The 23,442-nt window shown below is 44.5% G+C and overlaps 1 protein-coding gene across 3 annotated transcripts in view; it reads right to left on the reverse strand.

The window, feature by feature from the left end:
• The window catches only part of SYNE3 (spectrin repeat containing nuclear envelope family member 3), a 93,882-nt gene that overhangs the window by 22,487 nt on the left and 47,953 nt on the right, over positions 1 to 23,442 (reverse strand). For all 3 annotated transcript variants that reach the window (XM_044436179.1, XM_044436180.1, XM_044436178.1), the window contains 8 exons: positions 21,344 to 21,518; positions 18,053 to 18,235; positions 17,728 to 17,871; positions 16,410 to 16,544; positions 10,323 to 10,484; positions 8,582 to 8,745; positions 2,724 to 2,844; positions 851 to 1,003 (listed from right to left, as the gene is read on the reverse strand). In XM_044436179.1, coding sequence (XP_044292114.1) covers positions 851 to 1,003; positions 2,724 to 2,844; positions 8,582 to 8,745; positions 10,323 to 10,484; positions 16,410 to 16,544; positions 17,728 to 17,871; positions 18,053 to 18,235; positions 21,344 to 21,518 — 1,237 coding nt within the window. The remainder of the gene's footprint in view (positions 1 to 850; positions 1,004 to 2,723; positions 2,845 to 8,581; positions 8,746 to 10,322; positions 10,485 to 16,409; positions 16,545 to 17,727; positions 17,872 to 18,052; positions 18,236 to 21,343; positions 21,519 to 23,442) is intronic.

The raw sequence follows: 23,442 nt of genomic DNA on the forward strand, positions 1-23,442 counted from the left end.
AGTCCAGACAGCTCCTTTCAGAGAGATACTCCTGACTGAACTGGCAGGTCTTGTCAGTCTACATAAAGCTTCAGCTGGCTTTAGCTCCCCGCTGAGACAACATTCTCCTGGAGTAGAAGAAAGTTACAGCCAGCAGGTGAAACATGAAACTACTCAAAGTCCTATTTTCCTTATCTCTGAAGTTGCCTGTTGTGCTTGACCTGTCTACTTTGATTGGACTGTATCTGCCAAACCTACCCTACCCTACTGTGACTTGACTCTGCTTACTGCATGGGATTTTACCTGTCTGATTTGACTGTCATCATATGTTACTGGCTTCCCTGTGAGCCTCATGTACCCACAAAATGGTAGCACCAGGGCTCCTTTACATGGCTAGTATTTCAAAGGTTTATATTCCTTTGAATATATTATAACTTTAAAAAATAAGTTCCTCTGAAACTTGCTGAAATGATTTAGACCATTGAGGAAGGACTATAATTCAGAATCAGGGTGCATAGGACCCTGTCCAATGGTTTCCAATAGATAGAAGAGCTTCCAGGGGGGAAAGAGAGGGAAGAAGGCAATTTTTACTGATCAAAGAGCCTTTCATAAGTTAAGCAATGCTGTTGTTGACATACAGCGTTTGCATACAGAAGGTCTCTGGCTTTTCTGGGTAACGCTGGGAAAGAGTCCTGTGTGAAGTTCTAGAGAACTACTGCCTGTCAGTAAAGTTAGGTGGACTAAAGGCCTTCACTGGTATAAGGCACCTTCCCATACCCCTGTCCCATTGCTAGATACCAGATCAATGCTTTCTCTTAACAAGAATGTACAGTACTGAAGAATTAATGTGGCACAATGGAAAGAAACAGACCCTTAGCTTGCTGTGCCTTGCTTCAAGTTCTTTGTTAGTGGATGGCTTCATGGAAAGGATGCTGGCCAACTTGGCATTTTCTTCTTGTAACCATTGGTCAAAATTCTTAATGAGTTGAAGATCATTATTATCTTCTCCTTGGTCCATGTTTTTCTGGATTACAGGGATTTTTTTTAAAAAAAGAACACATAAATGAGGAACTAAACAAGAAAATGTACTTTCCCCGAGTTAAGATTGCCCAGTAAAATCAACTGTAAAAGATTCCAAAGGAAGTTGGTTTTTTTCTTATTCTGTGAATATCAGGCACAGGAGATATAAAAATCAATGATTTTTTAAAAAGTTTGAATGTAACCATTCAGAGAGTCAGCATGGCTGAGTGAACAGTATACCATTTCAAAAACAAACAAACAAATAAATAAAATGAATAAATGGCTTATTGATTTAAAATTATTGGAAAATGTCAGATAGAATACTACATTTCTTTCTCACTATAACAACAAGTTACAATTGGATCTCATAATAAACCTGCTAAACTGAGACTTGCAATCTCAGAAAAATGAAGTTACCTCTCTCTCAAACATGGCTAACAATTTCAATGTTTCATCTCAGGAAAATGGCTGTGTTTAGCCTAAGCAGTACTAGATTTTGCTTCTTGTAGGTTCAGGGCTTTTAGTGTGTCTGACTGTAGTTGCATGTGCATGAATTCAGGCTACCTAGGCTCATTGTTTTATGGTTACATGGTAGTGCTGAACCAAGAAGCAGAGAATTAAGACAGATAGGTAATATAGTAGAGTGGATAAAAATGAACAAATAAGCAACAATCAGGTTTTTAGAATTTTAGTATCTTCACACTAAGGCTGCAATCCTATACCCACAAAGCTGGAAGGAAGCCCCAGTGAACTCAATAAAACCTGTTTCTAAGGAGACCTATATAGGACTATGCTCTTAACCTCACATTGCAATGGCATGTGCTGGATAAAGAATGATCATACATGTGAATACTTTAATGGCAGTGATAAACAGGGAAGGAAGTCAAAATATATAGAGTGAGACGAAGAGATGACTGTGCATCCTCCAAACTAGGGACAGTGTTAAAAAGGACTCTTAAGGCAATACAAAGAAAAACTTCTAGCATTCAGAATTTTTCATAGCCAACAGCAGACTTCATTCCCAAGGTGTCTGCTGCTTGATAGAATGTCAGTGTTATACCCTACACCCGCTGTGCATATCGTCTCATGATTCCTATTAAAAAGTTTGATAGTTAAATGAAGAACTGTAAACCACAGAAAGCACACTTGGAATTAAAACAAGGCTCCAACACAAGCAGCGCGGCCTTATATAAAAATCAAAATAAAATTAGGATCTGCTTCAACACTCAGAATTTAAGCTGAGCTGGGACTCATGGTCTGCACCTGTACATGTCACCCAGCAACCCAATTTTCAGTGTGTGGAAATCGTAATGAAGTCAAGCATCCAGATTACCTTCTGCAGAGTAGATTTCTACTCCCACTGAGTAACAGTGGCTTGTCTCAGTGTGACTGGGAAAGCTTCCCAAACTGGGTTTGAGACAGTTTTGAGAGCTGGGACTAACTTGCTGCCCAGGCTTTTCATAATGTTTAGTACTGTGTAAAAGAAAAGAGATGTGTGGCTGACTGGTAAATTTTATTTTCACACCTCTGATGGACAACTTTCTCCTCTGCATCTGACGGTAGCAAGATAACTGAGGGCAAACACACCCAACCTGGCCCCTCCAGTTGTATTGGACTAAAACTGCCATTATCCCAATTCTGTAGTCCCACTTCTGAGACAGCTGCAGAACTTCAGGCTATTCCTGTATGAGCCCCAGAGACTTGACTTGGATTCATTTCCTCACCCAGTGATTAGCATCTTCTGTGGAGTGAGTGGCAAAGCCCTGTGTTGTCATGCTGTCCAGAAATGTTGCTTTCTTGCCTCCATCTGTTGTTGTCCTGTTTGGATGGATTTCCTGGAAGAGACTAAGATCACCAAAATTGTGGGGCAGGATGCCAAGGTGGGAGGCAGTTGTTAATTAAGCACACACAACATGCATAAGCACTGATTCTATATTTCATTCTGTAGCCAGAAACTCAAACAGAGTGAAGCTTATTTAAGATTTTCATGGGTTCCATTCAGCACTCTTAAGTCTTTTGGTTGATGCCCTACGCATTCAAAAGGTGCTAAAATGGCTGAACTCAGTCAGTTTCTCAAAATAATTACAGTAGACTCCCAACTATCCGGCCTAATGTGGAGGAAGGGCAAGCCAGATAGGCCGGAGTTCTATAAATGCTCACTTCCTACCCCATCCAAATCATTAAAAACACCCTTTTTATACCAAAACCCGCTCTTATTCATATTTTCTGAACTCTTAGTACAGGCCAGTACTTTATAAATGTTTGTTATGTACTGTACTGTACATTTTAAAAATTTATTACAGAAAAAGGAAGTCCAAGGATAAAAATATTGTACACATTTTAAGATAAATTTTATAATGTCTAACTTAATTGCAGAAAACATAAAATCATGTCACTGTACAGTATGAATACATACACTTTTAAAATAAACAAAACATTAACGTAAAACGTAGGCTTAATTCTTAAAAAATTATTTAAACATTTTACTGTTCATTGATAGTTATTTTTTAACTAGGCCGGATAGTAGCGAGCTGGATAGTCGAGAGTCTACTGTACTATAATAACAAAGAATGCATTAGCAAATGCCATGCAATTGACTTGCTGCCAGCCAAAGTGTCCAAGAAGGCATGTGGGTCCGAAGAGCATTGCTGGATCAGACCAAAGGCCTCTCTGAGAGCCAGTGAAGTACAGTGTTTTAGTCCCCGCTTAGCCATGAAACCCTCTGGGTGACTCTGGGTCAGTCACAAACTCAGCTAACCTGCCTCACAGTGATGTTGCTGTGAGGATAAAATGGAGAAGAGGAGATCCTTGTAAGCTGCCTTGAGTTTCTTGCGCGAGGAACCAAAGAGGCTATAAATGTAATGCAATCATCATCATCATCATCGTCATCGTCATCGTCCAGCAGTCTGTTTCCACAGTGGCCAACCAGAGGCCAACGGAAAACTTACAGAAGGACATCTCTTTAACTGTTTAACAGCATTCACCCAAGAAAATGGCACTCGAGGCAACTCAGTCATAGGAATTACATGTACATTTATATAATTAAAACAGTTAAACTACATTAAACACAGTTAAAACACAGATGCAGGAGAATATAAAGTGTACCCAGCTAATGGGTTTCTTGAAAGTGTTGTTAGCCTGCTGGTGGAAGGACTGTGGAGAGGGAGCCAAACTGGCCATCCTCAGTGGGGAGCTCCGCAGTTCAGGAGTTGCAACCAGGAAGGTCCTCTCTGTCATTGTCACTCTGGGGGCAGCAGTGCCTCTTCTCAAAATCTTAAAGTCTGTGTAGGCTTACAGTCCATACAGCGACCTGCTCCTAAGCTGCATAGGGCACTGTGGGTCACAGCTAGTATTTTAGCTTGTGCCTGGAAACAGATGGGTAGCCTGTGAAGGTACCTGACTGGGGCAGGTTGGTAACCAGACTGGTAACCAGTGGAGACTGTGGACTACCTACCCCAGTCAACAGTCCCGCTCAGCATTCTGGACCAGGTGAAGTTTCCAAACAGCTTTCAAAGGCAATCCCATACATCACTGTACTAGTCCAAAGATAATGTATGCAACTAAGACCGGCATAATATGAATGCCACAACTCTCTTCTGCCACTGATTCTCCACAACTGCTGCCCTGATCTTGGACCAGGGGCTACTGATAGTCCTATTCTCCCTGAATTTGTTTGTTGTAATTATGTGCTGTCAAGCTGTCTCCAATGCATGGCGACTCGATGAATGAAAGCCCTCCAAAATATCCCATCCCTGGCAGTCTCACTCAGCTCTTCCAAATTCGGGGCTGTGGCTTCCTTTATGGATTTAATTCATCTTGCATATGGTTGGGTTTTATTTGGAAGAACTTGGGAAGTCAACCCTGTAGGAAGACTGCCCACTGAGCTCCATGCCTATGAGCCTTTTAGACCCACGGTCTCTCGTTTATGAAGCTCAGTGATCCCATCGTCCCCTGTATGGAACCTCTGCCCATTCTCAGCAGCAAGGCAATCTGTGAAAGTTATTTATCTGAACCAGAGCTGGAACCAATGAAGGGAACACCTGATCCCTATCCCCTTCCCAGAATCAATTTAGATTCAAGACAATCCACTTCATACTGGAGGAAACAAACCTTCAATGTGGAACTGCAAAATTCATATGGGAAGTCTGGAATTCTAAGCTCCATTTTCCAGATTCAGGTTTGAATTCCAGCCTCATCAGTTGAATAGCACTACTCTAAAGAAATTTTACCAGCTGCTTTAGGATGCAAGTGCTGCTTTGGAGACTTTCTTTCTCTGAACCCAGGAGAACAGAAGAAACAAAAAGGGGTAGCAGAATCAGTCCTTCCCCAGTTTCACCAACTGGAATGGGAGCTTTGCAGCGCTTTGCGGTTGGACCTGCTCCAATGGGAGTGATACGGCTTTTCCAAACAACCGATGCTCCATATTCCGTGTCGTACCCTGTAACACTAGTTCAGCAGCAGCAGGGGACAAACTGAGCTGTAAAAGATACTGTGACAAGTTCCTGCCAGCGGATTTTTCCTGGATGTGGTCTTGCCATTTAAGGCCATTTTTAATGGATTGTTACTGTCTGGGGGATTGTTCTAACACAGAGCTTGTAGCTGTGATTAGGAAATCGCTACAACCCGTGGCTGGTTTCTCAGCTGATGAGGAAACCTGATGAGCTCAGGAGGTGGGGATGGACTTTCCCCCCACCAGTTGTACCTAGTGAAAGAGCTACTTCGTTTGGAAGGGTGGGGGGAGTTTGGGCAAAAAGAAGAATACATGCAATTGCCAGAAATGTTACAAATAAAGGAAAGAAGGCAAAAGGTCAAATTCTCAGAACTCCTCCGTGACTCACCAAGACTGAACATATTATTCAACCCATTTCCCTGGAGCAGCAGCAAGTGAAAGAGCTAAAAATCATGTTTAACTTCATAGAGAGAAGCCTTGGAGAAGCTAAAACAGGGCAGAGTCTGGGAAGATCATTCAAATTTATGAGAACGGAAGTCTATCTCTGCTCAGGAAAAGTTTGTGTCTACAGAAGAGGGTTTGTTTTAGTTTGTAGGCTGCCATCGATGCTCAAGGGAACAAAAACTGAAGGGCCCTTCATTACTGGTTTGTCTATCACAGTTTTACCACACTAGAAATATTGCTGAGCATCTCTGGAGTGCTTACTGAAAACTAGCACAAAGATCCAGCTTTGCACAGGTTGGAATAGCTCTTAGCTGGACACAGCAAAGCCTTCCAATAAGCTGGTGCAGCTGTCAGAATTGGACATGGTGTGCCTTTTCCATCTGAGTGAAGCCACAGCTGCTGAAAACCCCTAGACACAGCCCTCTGCCACTGTGGGCTTTTCTAGGATGGGATGTGTCCATTGGACTGACAGTGATTCCTCCACAGTAGGGAGGTAGGCGCATGCCTAGATAGTGTCCTGCATAAATATTCACTTAGGCTCTTCCACATTTCATTGTGTTACAACTTGGAACCGAAACGGATTTAACTGGGCATTGTTACCACTGACGTACACAAAATACTCAACACTGTGAAGGTGCAAACTTTTTTCCATTGCGGCACATAAGTTAGGTAAACAAAAACAGATTGCAGAAGTATTTGCCCCCTTTGCTGTGTCGTGTAAAAATAAACTCTGCTGCAACCCACTGCATCCAGAGGTCACACACTGTAACTGGTTGAATGAAGTCCACCTGCATGCAATTCCAGTTTCACATGATCTCAGATTAAATGCACCTGTTTCTAGAAGGTCCCAGAATTTGTTGGAGAGTGTATCTAAACAAACAGAATCACGAAGACCAAGGAGCTATCAAAACAACTCTGAGATGAAGTTGTGCAGAAACACCAATCAGGGTTGGGTTACAAATAATAACCACCCCCTCCTAAACTGTGAACATCCCCCAGAACACTGCAAAATCCATGATTACAAAATGGGAAGAGTATGGCTCAACCACAATGCTGCTTTGGGAAAGCCATCCAGCAAAACTCAGTGACCAGGTAAGGAGGGCATTAGTCACAGAAACAACCAAGAGGCCAATGGTAACTCTGAAGGAGGTGGAAAAATCCTCAGACGAGGTGGAGAAACTGTCCATCAGAAAACTATCATCTGAATGCTCCACAAAGCTGGGCTTTATGGGCAAGCAGAGTGAAGAAAGCCATTACTAAAACAAAACCATATCAAAGCCTTTTTGGAGGTGGCAAAAAGGCACAGCAGACATGTGCAAAGGATTCTCTGGCAGGGTGAGAGTGAAGCCTAACCTTTGGGCTTTCCTGCAAGCTGCTCTATGCGGCACGAAGCCGACTGTGCACACTGCCCTGAGAATACCATCCTGTGAAAGTGGAAGCATTGCATTGTGGGGACGCTTTTGCTCAGCAGGGACATGGAAACTGGTCGGGACTGTGTGCCACAAGGATGGAGCCAAATACAGGGCAATTCTAGAAGAAAACCTGTTTCAGTCTGCAAGGGACCTGGGACTGGGGTGGAGGTTCACCTCGCAGCAGGACAATGACCCTAACCACACAGCCAAATGACACTCGTGTGGTTCCATTCTAAGGACCTGAATGTCCTTGAATGGCCTAGTCAATGCCCAGACCTTAATCCTACAGAGAATCTGTGCCACAACCTGAAAGCCACTATTCACCAACAATCTCCATGAAACCTGACAGAGCAGAGTTTTGCCAGGAAGACTGGTAAATCTGCAGGATCCAGATGCACAAGCAGATGCAGACTTTCCTAAGAAGACTTGCAACTGTAGCTGCAGCCAAAGATGCATTTGCCAAATACTGACTCGTGTGGGTTATACTTCTGCAACACACAAGTGCTAGTTTCTTTTTGTTTACTTAACTTTTGTGCGACTATAAAAATATTTTGCACCTTCACAGGGTCAACTATCCTGTGTACATCAAGTAATAACAATGCCAATTACATTCATTTCAATGCCAGGCTGTACCATGACAAGATGGGGAAATATCCAGGGCTATGTGTGAATACTTCTGCAAGGCACTGAAACTCTGTTCCCGGCCTACAATCTTCCCTGGCTTCAAACAGTATGAAGTGCAAAGCAAGATGCCGATTAGCAAAGTCTGTCTTAGTGGCTGAAAATGTTCTAAGGCTGTTTTGAAGATAAAAAGGAAAGGAAGGGGAGGAGTATACAGGCCACCTTGGATTCCTTGAATGAAGGAAAAAATGGAATATAATTATGAACAAAGTTAATTTACATTTATTAATGAATTCTAAACACAAAAGAACCCTGAGGTACATCACTAGGGTCCCCTTGGCATGGATGCTAAGTCTAGGGGTCTTGGCTTCAAGGTCTGGGCACTGGACAGACAGACAGACAGACAGACAGACAGACACGTGTTCTAGAAGGATCTCACTTGGGCTTCCTAGGTTGAGGTTTATATTGCCGAGACTGGGAGGGGTGCAGGGTTGGCAGGTCCCAAATGTGAAACTCTGAATTTACCTTTCAAGGTGTTGAGGAACTGCAAGATGACGACCCTGGGCTGGCTTCTCCAGCCCATTTCTTCCTGTTCCTGTTGTTCTCCCTCTCCACTGTAGGGCAAGAGGGCACAAGTCCTGTAAGGAACACTTACCTTGACAGCATGCCTTCAAGAGCCTGGAAGGATTCCTTCAGCTTCTTCACTTCCATCTGGATATTCTCAGCTCCCTCTGGAGAAGAGTGTTTTGCCACCAACTGGCTCTGGGCTTCAATGAGATGTAACTGGATCTCTCTATCTTGATACTCAGTTTGCAGTCTCTGAAAGGCGCAGCAAACAGACACATGACACAGTTCCTGCTTCTGCTACTATTTCAAAGCAGCTCCATTACCAACATGGACTTCTATTCAAAATCCTTATCTACTTTAACAGCTGCACAACTTGAATGTTTCTACCTACAGAAAGGCCAAAAGGTCACCAAGAAGCAATGTCTGTATAAGAACGGACATGTCTGCCCATGTGGCTTTCTTATTATTCCAACTGTAAGTTCATTTTTTTCCAAACAGTAAGAATTTTAAAGGATTTGAATGAAAATCTGTATACATTTTTGCATGAATTTTCATTCAGACATTTTGTGTGCATTTTTGATTGGCCATCTCCACTGTAAAAATTTGTAGGTGTGCAAATTTTGAAGGTAACTAAGTTTCAGTTTGCATATTGGTTCAAAGAGTACAAAAGCAGGTATGTTTCCATTTAAATGTGAACTAAACAAATTCTCACCCTATCCATATGTCTGGGACAGATTTCTTTTTTGTTCAGATTGAGAGTATTTAGCATGAGCTAGAGAAAGTCACTGAGTTTAAAAACCATTTCTACCTATGGGTGTCAGGATCTCTGTAACAAACATGCCTCACTGATCTCAAAGGGGTTAAGCACACAACTCTATCCGGATCAAGGCCTTTGTCTTTTCAGAAGAAAAAATCGAATTTCAGCAGAAATCTCAAAGCATATCATAAAACTGTAAACATAATGCAGAAGAGTTCCATGGAATCAGGCCAAGCAATCCTCTCCAAAGATAGGAAACTTATAACCCTAGGGTGATATGCAGCTCTTTGTCTAATTACTAGAGACTCTGCAAGGGGTCAGTTCAGGTCTCTGGACCTACTCCAGAAGCCCACTGAACAGAGCGGAGAACTGTCTAAATGTGGGAGAAAAAGAAAATGGAAGAGAAACACAAAAATGTGTCCTTTAGTTCCCTGTCCCTACCCAGTGTCTGCTGTTGGTTTAGGGCCCTCAACACTTTACTCCCAAGGGAATGTGGCCATTGAGAGAATGAACGATGGATCTTCAACCCTAATCCAGCATCCTGTTTCCTACAGTTGCCGCTTAAATACCACCAGGGAGCCTGCAAATACGAGGGGCGCAAAGTCCTATGGCAACTTTTGTGGTCCACGCACAAGGTCTGGAATTTGAGACACTGCTGTGAGCACCAGCACAAAATGACTACCATGGAGATGTGGCTGCTCGCAGAATGACTGCCATGACAGCCTGGCCAGTCACATGACATGGCAACAGGGAGAGAAATAGCAAAGCTTGGTGTTAGGGGAGAAACCAGAAGGCAAAGGAGTAAAAGGAGAGAAGAGCGAGGCTAGAGGCTAGAAAGGGAGAGAATGGAGACTGCCACAACAGGTTTGGAGAAATAAATCTTGCATATACTTTGTAAGAAGCACATTTCCTCCTTTTTCCTTTTGGTGCTCCTTCCAACCTTATGATTCCATACGCAAAACATCCTGCAAATTGCTAGACCTTTATGGCTAAACTTCAGCCTGCCCTCTCAGATATCTGTTGGCCTTGCGCAGCTTGCTGGTTAAGCCACTGGACAAGTCATGTTCTTCACCTCCAAGAACAAAGCCCTGTTGCTCATCTTCCATCCTCCATCGGCATCCCAATGCGATTCCAACTCCTCCTCGGTCACCAGAAGCCAGTGCTGGAGGTCAGATGATTTCTCATTAAAGGTCCAGTGTTCTTGAACATGCTGCTTGCTTTGGGCCATCAGGATCTAAAAAGAAGACCAAGCAAAATCAGAGGAACATCATGGGAGGTAGGGAGATATGAAGAGAGGACAGAAATCGACTAATATAAAAATGAATACAACAAAGAAATCATTGTTTAAGTGTATGTAGCAAATGTTACAATAGGAGAGCTACTTTCAGCCTTTCTTACTTTTTGAAACTGATTCTGCCTAGATATATCTGCTAGGCTCGCTTCCAGCCCCAGGACACACAGCCAACCCTGCCTGTTAGCAGTCTATTGCAGGCTGCAGAGAATTATGGGCAGTGTTCTTGAGTACATGGGTCACAGAGGCACCTGATCTTCACCTCTTGTGAACTGCACCCTAAACACACCCTGGCCCTATGTAAAAGCAGCATATTTTTCAGGGCTGAGCCAGACAGCAGTCTATGATAATCTGGGAGCCAGGAGGCATCCCGAGATATTGGAACTGAAGGGCAAAGCCAGGAGTCAGGGCTGGACAGCAAGTCAGGATCAAAAGGCAAACCAGGAGACAGCTGACTAGGGCTTTTAATTTGTTTGCATTTTAATGGGTTTTAAGGTGTTTTGTTATGTTTTAATACATTTAATGTATGTTAAGCTGCGTAGGAAGGCACTGGCAGTTATAGATGGCCTATAAATATGTGTATGAATAAATAACTCCAGTCCCCATATACATAAGCATTAAGAGCCATAATAACTGGGTTGCTCAATGATAAGGGATTTAATCAGACTGTACCTCACAAGTCAAGATACGCTGGAGTAATTGAGGAGAACAGGCTAAATACAATGTGATGCAGCTGCAAAAAAAAGGCAAATGCTGTTTTGGGAAGCATTAATAGAAGTCTCACTTCCAAATCATGAGAAGCAGTAGTTCCCCTATACTCCTCACCAGTCAGACTTCATCTGGAATACTGTGTCCAGTTCTGGGCACCAAAATTTAAGGAAGATGCAGAAAAAATTAGGATCCAGAGGAGGGCAACAAAAATGATCCAGGGTTTGGAAACATTGGCCTGCAAGGAGAGGCTGAGATATCAGGAAAAGTTTCCTCACTCTCACAGCAATAGGACAGTGGAACCATTTGCTTAGAGAGGTCGTGGACTCTCCCACAATACACACATTCAAAGAGAAATTAGACAGTCACCTGAGTGGGATGGTGTAAATTGGAGACCTGCAATAGCAGGAGGTTGGACCTGATGGACTTTATGGCTCCTTCTAACTCTACTATTCTATGGTTCTGGAATTCAGTGTTATGGCCTCTAGAGAGCCATAGAATTCTCTGGATCCCCACCTATGAGGTTGGAAAATCACCCCAACCTTCAGGTTTGGATCCCACTTCCCACCTCAAAAGCAGCATAGAAGGAAGCAGACTGGCCACTTCTTCAAGCTGGTAATGGCCACCTCAGAGAAGAGCTAGGATGGCTTCCAAGGGGGCAAGGAATAGGTCAGCACCACCAAGATACAATGGATCCTGTGGTGACTCATCAGCCTCTTTCCTTCCCACTCCAAAGTGCTGCATTTGGACAGCCCAAGTCGCCCATCTGCAAAGCAACTTCCACTCCTGTGCTCCCACTTCCACCCTTTATAGGAGGCCGATCATCCTCAGGATTTGGGCATTCCCATGACTTTGAAATTTGCCAAGCTTGAGTTTGCACTACATTTACCTCAGAGTAAGACCAGAAAAGTGAACAGATTTACTTCAGAACATACATCAGGGGTTGTATTTACAATAGCTCTGGACTGCCTGCATTAGTTAAGGCCTGACTGCATGAGTACATCATTCATATGAGTGTAAAAAGTGGCTTTAAAAAGCCACATAGCCAAAAGAAACATCTGAACCAGCTGACTTTACATTAAAATGTGGTCACTTTTACTGACCACAGCTCTCAAAACTTATATCTTAATCTGGCCACACAGTGGTGCTGTGTGAAAGAAAAAACATGTTGCTTTACTTCTGATGAAGTCAAATGTACCCAAGGAAAGGCAATTTCTTACATCTTAATAAATGCTAAGTTCTTGTGTTGCTAGGCTCACTTTCCATTTCTCAAGTCAAAGTCCGTATCAGTCCCCATTTTTCCTTATCAAGGTAGATTCCCATGTCCAATTATCGACTTGCATGCATATCTGGAAAAGGTCTTTATCATGGCTTAATCCAAGGGAGGTCCCCATGCCACAAGGCAGCTGCATCCATCCCTGCCGTGGTCCATGCAGGCGATAAGCCAAATTGTGACGTCCGTGCATGTGGCACAGGTCGCAGGAGAGAATACTGAAGCACCTCCTGAGCTATGTCATTCCTCTTCGCAGTACCATTTTCTCTCCCTGACTTTAGTCACTTGCAGGCTGCACCTCCCCTGTAGGTGCCAGAAGCAGCAGGAGGAAATTTAAAAAAAAATTAAATGGTGCCCACAGCTTCAGACAAGCTAACGCTGACCTCTGGTGCTCTGCAGCAGCTCTGCATGCCATTTTGTTGGGGGAAAAGCAATTACTTTTTTTAAAATGGGGTTGCACCGGGGATGGTGTGGGGAGGGGGGCTGCAGCAGGCTATGCTGCTCTACTCAGCAGCAGGTCCCCACCAGCAGTTACTGGGGGCTGTGAGGCAGGGCTGCCCTGCTGTCCCATTCCTCAAAGGCTACAGATCTCCAGGGTGCTGAGCCAGACTCGGCAGTGACTGGATTCACTTCACACTAGCAATGCTGCAACACTAGAAGGACAAACGGCCACCTTCAATAACACAACAGGTTGAAGACTCAGATATCCTTTCACTGGGTCCCTGCTCCACACATATTCCCATTCATTCATTCAGTCATTCATTTATTTGAGCCGCCTATACAAAATACAGATGCTTTTTTGGTGTATTATTTCCCCTAATACACATCTTTGTACACAATTCTGTTTAATGCATGCATTTTTGTAAGTATTCTCCCCTTAGTACAATGCATTTTTGCACATTATTTTCACAAATACATATGCACTTTTACACACTTTTGTACAAATTCTGCACAGTTCAGCGGAACTGCACTGTAAGATCTGAAGACATGCTGATACTTCATGGATGGATAACTGCTTTTCAGTTGATGTTTTAGTCAGTGTATTAAAAAGTGAGATGAGTAATTTTTCTCTATAGTCTGATGAAGTGGTATTTGATTCTGGTTTGAGGTCAATGTGAAGAGCCACTAAAAGGGGTTTATGTGTAGAGGTGAGTGTTTTTTCTAGCTACCGAGCCCTGACAGAGGGCCCCCCATCATTAGCCAGTGTGTGACCCAGTTCAGAATAAAGGCTTTGATCAAGTTTGGGTCCGAGGATTCAGAGCAAGTAGCAGTTCATTCTCCCAGAGATGTAAGAACCAGAACAGCTCCAGAGATAGCTCTGAGTGAGGTTGGGAAGAGAAGCCACATCATGACTGAGCCTTAAGCATGATTTTGGCTGTTTTCAGGCTTGCTAGCTCTGCCTCTCTATCGACTGAGCCCTGCCCTCTTACAGGGGCCTGATCTCTTTCAGCAGCCTTGAATGCGAACCACACAGCTGTGGCATGGTGCTTCTTTGGACGCCCACCATCTCTGAATCCAAGAAGGCAACCTCCTCTAGACCCAGAGTAACTGCTCCAGGGCCCTGAGGTGAGCCAGGTCTTGAGGCAGTGGGAATCTCATGCCCCCTTTTGCAACCAAGCCCCTTCCCTGACCTGTAAATTCAGGAGCTTTCTCCTTTAAAGGTGAGGGGCTGGGCTTCTGAACCATGTTGTGAGAGGGCAGGCTAGCATGAAAAGGAGGAAGGAGAGGAGAGCTCTTGCGTTACTTGTGCAGGAAACTCCTGCACCAGTGTGTGTCTTCCAGAGGTCTCTGCGCAAGGGCAGCATCAGTGTGCCGGCACCATGCCTTCCCAGTGGTGATGGCGGCTGAGCACTCATTGCAACACCTGCAACAAGGGGGCTGCTGGCACAACCTTGGCTGAAAAAGCATTGCTCCACAGGGCGTATGCAGCCAAAACCACACCCAGTGTAGAAACAAAGGGCCTGTTTTCCAAGTTCTGCTACACAATGAGCTCTACTTCATGCTGGTGCTTAAAAAAATTGTCTTCCCAAACAATGATGTCTGTTTATGGCGACTTTAGCCCCTCACCCCTGGAAATCCAGCTGGTATGCTTGCATCATGTTTTCATCATCTTTTGATGCGGGCTGACCCATGAAACTAAAATAATATTGCAAGCTTGCTGCTGTGCTGCCTCTGCTAGCGAGTTTATACCTTCACCCTGCACCAGCAAATCACCTGAGGCCAGACCAAGGCCTGATATAATTTTACTGTTGCCAGGACCATTCATTTTTAGCTCCTATAATCCTCCTGCAATAAGCTGTCCTGGTGATCTAGCACTTAAATCCTCTGCACAATAATATATCAAGTCCAGATCCATGCCTGGAGCAATGAAGGGGTAAAAAGCCCATAATCCCCACCCCCGACCAAAATATATATTTTTAGTTCCTGAGCATCAGTTGCCTTACAGCGCTTAAGAGAGATTTGCAGACCAGACCAAACCAAACAAAAAGGCTATTAAAAAGGGTTATTTTTCCTATGCCTTATTGTGAGTGCAATCCTGCTTGCTCTGGAATAAACGCCACTTCACTGAGTTGGACTTACTTATGAGGAAATGTGCACAGACTCAGGCTGCTGGGAAGCAAAGGATGACAGGACAAAAGGAAACTCCATGTTTATCACAGAATCATAGAAGAGTTGAGTTGGAAGGGCCAGAGGGCCATCAGGTCCAACCCCTGCTCAGGGCACGAGTCCCAGTCAGACCATTCCTCGCAGATGGCTGTCCAGTGGCATCTTGAATGCCTCTAGCGTGGGAGAGCCCACAACCTCTCTAGGTCATTGGTCCCATGGTTGTACTGCTCTAACAGTCAGAAAATTGTTCCTGATATTTAACCAGCATCGGCTTCCTGTAACTTGAGCCTGTTATTCCATGTCCTGCTCTCTGGGATGCCTGAGAAGCGATCCTGTCCTTCCTCTTTGTGACAGCCTTTCGTACTTCTAGAGTGCTATCCTATCTCCCCTCAATCTTCTCCTCTTGAGGCTGAACATTCCCAGTTCTTTTCATTTCTCCTCACAGGGTTTTGTTTCCAGTCCCTGGATCATCCTTTCCCCACTCCTCTGAACTCCCTCCAGTTTGTCTGCATCTTTTAAACTCAAAACTGGACACAGAACTCCAGATGAGGCAAAACCAGGGCTGAGTAAAGTGGAACTAGTACTTCATGTGATTTGGAAGTGAGACTTCTATTAATGTGGCCTAAAATAGCCTATGCCCTTTCTGCAGCTACATCACATCATTGGCTCATACTCAGCTTGTGATCTACAACAATTCCAAGCTCCTCCTTGCTTGCAGTATTGTTGAGCCAAGTATCCCTCATCTTCTAATGATGCCTTTGGTTTCTTTTTCCTGGGTGCAGAAATTGGCATTTGTCCCTATTTAATTTCATTCTGTTGCTTTCGGCCCAGCACTGCAACCTGTCAAGATCACTTTGACATGGTAGGCATGTCATGAGCGGAGACTAGATGGAAGGGAGGCCCCTTCTGATTCACGCTGTTTCTGTTTCTCTCTGTTTCTATGAATCATCTTTCTGTCCTCCAGGGTATTAACTATCCCACCCAGTTTTGTGCCATCTGCAAATCTGAGAATAGTTCCCTGCACTTCCTCATCTAAATCATGAATAGAAATTCTGAAGAGTGTTGGGCCCAGCACGGAAGCCTGTGGTGCTCCGCTTGTTACTTGTTTAACATGGGTCAGCATTTAACCTGACTGATTTTTAAAATGCATTTTATTTATTTTTAAACAGAATGGGGACAGGGAAAATTAGCTGCAGGACTACCTGCATTGAGGACAATAAGCTGCCCCCAGAATGTAAAAAGTGACAATGTTTGGAAATCATGCCCCAAATCTGAGTTACCTCCAGGGACCTCTTTAGTATTTGATAGTCAGAAGAAAGTTGCTTGATTTGATGCATCTGTGTCGGGTTAGGTTGCACCAGCTTCTCCAGTTCCTCCATTTGAACAGCACACTCTGCCATGTCTCCATGTATGAGCTACAGAAGATAACAATATGTCACTCCAAGTGGCATGCAAGACACCACCCTAGTGGTCTGAGGCCCGTTTGGGCAGAAAAAAGCCCTACACTCCTTGTGGCTGGGGCTCGCTGGGAGATGCCGGGCGACCCAACTGCTATTAGTGGATGAGATGCAGGCACCCCTCCCCTATTTTATTTATGTATTTAAAACATTTATACCCCGCCCTATATGCAAAAGTGTCTCATTCCCTATGCTGGTGCCCCAACCAAAACTAGAGTTTACCCTGACACTGGAGAAAGCCCCACTGAGATGATAAACATGCACTAACTTATTTTATTTTTGCTTCAGAACCCAAGGAGCCATCCCAAGCCATACTTCCAAGCAGCCAAACCCAACCTAGTTACCTTCAGATTGCAATTCCCATAACGCCCCCCCCCCCCAAGCTAGGGAGTTTTATTTTATTTTATTTTATTTTATTTTATTTTCGATTTATATCCTGCCTTTTTCCTACAAAGGGCTCAAGGCAGCTTACATCCTCCTCCTCCTCCATCTTATCACCACAACAACCCTGTGAGGTAGGTTGGGCTGAGAGTCTGTGACTGGCCCAAAGTCACCCAGTTGGCTCCATGGCTGAGCGGGGACTAGAACCCAGATCGTCTTGAGTCCCAGTCCCACGCTCTTAACCACTACACCACACTGGAGTTGCAGTTCTACACATTTAGAAGGGACCAGATTGGGGCAGGCAGCTTTAAACATGAGCATGTTTAGTGCTATTGGCAGGGATGGCTCTGGAAGATAGGAAGGAGCCTCTTCAGTCACACCAGATCTGCGCTATGTACACTCTTGTTGTACATTACTAAATATGGGGAGTATGTGCAGAGAGAGAGAAGGAAAACACTGAAAGTCATCAGAGTGTACATGGTTTTTCTGCTCCCTTTTCTGCATGCCAACCCTGTAGGAAGAAATATTTGCATGACCAGCCTGCCCACCTTGTGGGCATCCTGTAAGCTATGTAGCTCAGTGGGGATTTGAACCCAACTGCCAGGCCAACAGTTTGCCCATTACACCATGGCAGTCTTCTTGCTCAAAAACCTCCATAAAGGACCCCCAATGCTGATGATGTTACATTAATGGCAGGAGTGTGCCCAGTAATAACACACCAGGAATGGAATCTTCCTAAACTGGGAAGGCCATGGCTTACCTGCAGCCTCTGCAGCCGGGCCTCTTTATCTGCCAGACTGGGCAACGGTTTCCTCTCTGCGTCCAACTTTTCTCTGATAGCAAGCAATTTCTTCTGCAAAGGCCCGTAGACTGCATCAAAGTCTTTATGCTGTGATACCAAAGACTACCAGAAAGAGGAAGAGAATGGTTTTCATATCAGTGCCATCTGCACAATTATCTTTTCTTGTTCACTCTGCACAACCCCACAAAACAAACCTTGGCGTACAGCATGCGAATAGCAAAGAATGGAGTCTGAAAATTCAAAATCAAGGATTTTAATAGCTGGCTTCTTAGAGGTGACGCACCTGCAACTTGCTTTTCCTCTGAAGGAGAACTTTATGCAAGTGTTCTGTTTCCTTCGCAGCCTCAGATGCCTCGGCCATGAGCGACTTTGCTTTTTCTTCCTCAAAAATGCTGCTCAAGAAATCTTTTTTTATTTGCAGCATCAGGAGCTGTTCCTTAAACTGGGAACTTTCAGCCAAAAATGCCTGTGGGGAGAACACACAACCGTTGTATGCTTTTATTTCAAACACATATGCTTTATTTTCTGTAATTTTACTTATTTTCTGCTTTAATAGTCTTTCAATTATCCTAAGTGGCTAGCAAATCAAGAGTAAACACAGTAAAACAACTACTAAACACAATTCCATTTTGGAAAGACAGTAATACATATCAGCATCGAAACCCAAGAACCAATATCAGCATGGTGTAAGGGTAGCATCCTATGCATGTTTAATCAGAAAAAAAGTCCTATAGCTCTAAGTTTTCCCCAGTCAACAGGGAATTAATCCCGGGAGTTGTGGGAACCTTTTTTCTTTCTAAAAGTGCATTAGATTGCACTCCAAATGCTATAAAATTCCTTTAGGAAAATAAATATTTCCAAGGCCCTTCTAAAAATGGAGAAGCAAGGCAGCTTGGTAGATCACCTTCACAGAATGAATTCCCCAACTGTGGTGCCACCATCAAAAAGTCTCAGTCCTTGGTACCTGCCAATCAAACCCTTGCATATTATGGCTGCTTTGTCAGATTCATATGGGCAAGGGTGATCCTTCAGAGATCCTGGCCCTACTGCAAGTTGTAAGAAGAAGAGTGAACTGCTGATTTTGTGAATGGCTGTACCCAAGTCTTTCTGGATTGCTGGAAGTCTGCAAAAAATGCCCCCAAATACCATATCCCATTCCCCGAAACATAAAGTTTGACTGCTCCTTTTCACCTTAAAAAGAATTATGCCACAACGTGCAGGATTCTCTTAAACTTTTCTACCACAGTTTTTGGACATATAGTTCTCCAGACCCTGTTCATATCCTTCAGAACCAAATGTAATAGCTGTGACTGGAAAAAAAACGGTAACTGCTGGATTGCAGCTAAATGACAGAAACCGGCAATGTTTGCGAACGCCATGCTTTGGTTGCCCCCTTGTGGCCTTGTAAAGAACAGGCATTGTAGTAAATCTAGCGTCATGTATTGCTCTGTATATTCAGAGGGCAATCATGTGGGCTCAATTTCAAAATCAGTTTCCAGATCCAGTTTTGAGCAGCACATTCCAGGGGTGGGCAGGGGACGAGACAAAGATGGAGGAGACAAAGGCGAAAGAGGTGTGGCCAAGAACGCAGAAATGCCATCCTCTCACAGCTTAAGGCCTTGGGGGAAGGATTACACTCATTTAATTGGGGGGAGGGGTGCATAAAGTCCAGGTAACCACCACATGAACAGTGGTTGAGGGCAAGAGCCAGCTGGGGTGGGGCAAGAGTCAGTTGGGGATCCACAGGGAGCCAAATTTGCCCCCTCCACTTGAAGTTACCCAGTTCTTCACCCAAATAGTGCTCCTTCACATTGCTGTTACGTGTGTTCAAGTCATCTGCAACTTAAGTCTTAGAGGAGATCAACCCTGACTGCTCTTTAGAAGGCCAGACACTGAAGAGGCAACTCAAATACTTTGGCCACCTAATTTTATTTTTTATTTTTATTTAAAACATTTCTATGTCGCCCCCATCGCAACAAAGCCTCGGGGCGGCTCACAAAGAATACATAAATACATACATAAATAATGATAATATAACAATTAATGAGAAGGAAGGACTCCCTGGAGAAGAGCCTAATGCTGGGAACAATAGATGGCAAAAGAAGAAGGGGACGGCAGAGAATGAGGTGGCTGGATGGAGTCACTGAAGCAGTTGGCGTGAGCTCAAGTGGACTGCGGGGGTTGGTGGAGGACAGGAAGGCCTGGAGGAGTGTTGTCCATGGGGTTGCGAAGGGTCGGACACGACTTCGCTAAACAACAACAACATGGATGAAAGCTCTCCAAAATGCCCTGTCCATGACAGCCCTGCTCAGGCCTGGCAAATTCAAGATGGTGGGTTCCTTATAGACTCAATCCATTTCGTGTTTGCTGTTCCTTTTCTTCCTCTGCCTTTGACTTTCCCCAGCATGCTTCTCCAGGGAGTTTGCCTTCTCATGATCAGCACATACGCCTTTACATTCCCCCATACATGGGAATGACTACTCTTCATCCTCCGCAGAACACCAAAGTGGCATTTTAATGGTATTTAATGGCATGATGAGGCATTAATGCCCATTGACTGATTGGTACTGAATCTGTTTTAGCTGTTGAATTGTTTTCAAATTTTGTATAATGAAAAAAGATGTAGTCTTTTTTTGTAGGTATAGCATCGTCTGTGTTTTTGTGCATCTTTGTGAGCCATCCAGACAGAACCACTCAACAAAATGAATTTAAATGAGACACACAAATAGGTGTTCCATTTGTGGCACATCACTGCAAAGAGACACGACCTGCCCTCCATCCTCAAATGGCCCCACCCTCACAGAAAAGGATTCTGTCAGCACAGGAGGTGGGACAGGAGGAGGTATGTTCGTATAACAGAACACAGACATACCCCAATTTACGAATATCTGAGTTATGATCAACCTGTACTTATGAATTGCCATAAAGCTGAAAAGGGGTGGGAGCCCCTCCTATATAGTGGGGGGGGGGGAGCGGGGACTCCCACCAAAAACAGTTGAGCTGAGAGAATCTTCCCAAACTTGGGCACTGTGCAGGCACAGTTCCCATATGAGTGATGCACAGAGACTGCGAAGAAGAACTGCAGATAATCAGCATCACCAGAGAGAGAGAGAAAGTGAAAAGCCCAGGCCTTCCTGCTTTGCCCATCTGGGAGGGAAATCTCTCTGGAATTTCCTTGCTGGAAAGAGGAGGTGCTGCTGAGCTTGTGTAGGGCAAAGCTCAAAGTATTTGCAGTTCTTCCACTTTCATGGGGCTTGTGCCTCCCAATCCCCACAAATGCAGAGGGCAAATGATACATGATCCAACTTACATACAAAATCGACTTAAAGATTAATTTTCTCAGGAATGGAACTCATTCATAACCCTGGAACACCCTGTACAAGGGAATTTGCAATATGCATATCCTCCTGCAAGGAAGATGACTGTTTGCCAGTTAAAAGCAAAATGTTATTTCCTATAGTAAAGGACCATATTTCTAAAGTGGACTGGCTGGACAGCTGCAGAAATACATATGTCAGCAAAGTTTGCCATCGTGTGTGTCTGTGAACAAACATTATAGAGAATCTCTTGTCACCTCAATCTGATGCAAGAAAGCATCTGTCAAGGCAGGGTCGGAAACATTTGCTGTCGTGTCCAGCAGCCGCTGAGCTGATGGTTTCCACAGCTGGAATTCCCTCAGGGGGTTCTGGAAGCGCTGCCTCAGTTCTGTTTCGGTCTCAGTGCTCATTTTAAACATCTTTCCCTTCAGGCTGTGAAAAGAAGCAGACACCCAGGAGAAATCTTAAACCCTAGCAGGATAGGAAAAAACTCTTTTCACAGAAGGCCTTATATTGCACTTTAAAAAAACACAACGGAGCCCACTCTTGTCCTCATGCATACGTCTGTCTCCTTCCTCCCAGGCAGCTGCCTCTACCCATCAAAGGATCAACACAACCCCTTTTTTTGAGATCCAAAGACACACATTCCTTGCTGGTGCACCTGCTGTGGAGAATGACCAAATGCTGGCCCTGTAGCAGAAAATTCCCAACCAACCCCTTGAGTTCTCCCACGAATGCTGCACCCATCAGCTACAACAGGAGAGAGTAATTTCCACCAGCCAGGGGTTTGCATTGATCCTCATCCCGGGACCCTCCAGTTGCAAACTGGCTGCCAGTGTCTCGCACACTTGCAAGATTGCCACTTCTCACCTGCCACAACTGCACATTCAGCAGCAGAGGCAGGTTCTTCACAACATTGCCATACCACTGAGCTATAAAGGGTGGCATGTTTGTTAAGGGAAGCCTAGGGGCATACACGTTGGTGTTATTTTAATTTTTAAAATATATTAACTGATTTTAATTAATTAGATTGTGCCCATGCAGACACATCTTACATTGCTTTACCATCTGTACTGTTTGAAGCCATGGGAGATGGGCAGGTTATATGGCCGCTCCTCCCTTGTGCTGTGGGTCAGCCCCCCCCCCTCCGGCCAGGGAAATGGAGTGGGAAAACCCCTCCCTCCAGGGACTACAGGAGCATACCAAGGCAGGGGCCATGCCTGGGGGAGCCCATGGACAAAGCTGGACTCAGACAGATGTGCTGAACAGCTGGTTTAGTTTGCTTACAGGCTTCTGTGTATCTATCTAAGGACTGCACTCCAAATACATATCTGGATCTTGAGAGGACTCCTGGCACTTTTTGTAATACCTTTTTATGTACAAATATACACACTGAATAGAGAAAGCTGCCAGAGACATACTCAGACAAGACACCACTTTCCTGAAAAGAGCACAAAATTCACTTGGAGTTTCTTCCTTCCCACCCTGCAGCTTTTCCAGCCAGCTGAAAAATCCCTGCATCTCCCTTTTATTTACCCCAACCATTCTCTCCCTCCCTCCCTCTCTACGAGTTCACACAACTGGTGGGCAGCAGCATGGCTTAAACGCTGGCTTCTGGAGCATGCCAGTTGCCACTGTAAATGTTCAAGCCATGGTGGGTGGGTGGGCAGCCTTCATGGCTCGCAGTGTCATGTGAACCCAGGCAGGGTGGCAGCTTTCTATGGTTTAACAAGCCACCACTGACAGCCCCTGGGTCCTTCCCCAGATAATAAGCTGCTCATCAGGGTCCGCATGAGGCAATAAGCCACAGAGTCCTCCTGCTGCAGCTTGAATATCCACAACTGCAGTGTGCAGTGCAAGCCACCTTTGCTCATTTAAGCCCCACAGAGCTGCTGCTCCTGCAAAGCTGGTCTCTGCTCTCATTCTCTCTTTCTCCTCCCAGCCACTTTACAAGCCTCACGATCATCAGCAAAACCATTTTCTCCCGCTAATTCTGCATCTAGACGAGATCTGGCTGGCTGCAGCTGGCGATTTCAATTCTCTTTTAGAGAAATCGCTTCCTAAACGACTAAACAAGTCGCTAGATGAACGATCATCTTACTCAACTCCATAAAGCCGGATTCTCATTCAAGAGCTCCAAGGTAAGGAAGGTTCGTTAAGCAATTTCAGAAGACTCAATCCGCTGCTATCCCTACCTTCGCTGTTCCTTCTTCTGTGCCTGCTATAAGGATTTGTGAGCTTAGATTACCATTTCTTACAAAGAAGCACAGCTCTCTTGCAACAGGGTGGCAACCAGCTGTCCCCTCTGCTGTGTGGCAAATGTTCAAACTCTCCATTTCTAGCTACTTTTCCTTGG

Source organism: Varanus komodoensis, unplaced genomic scaffold (assembly GCF_004798865.1).
Source record: "Varanus komodoensis strain SLA01 unplaced genomic scaffold, ASM479886v1 scaffold3, whole genome shotgun sequence".
Classification (NCBI taxonomy): Eukaryota; Metazoa; Chordata; class Lepidosauria; order Squamata; family Varanidae; genus Varanus; species Varanus komodoensis.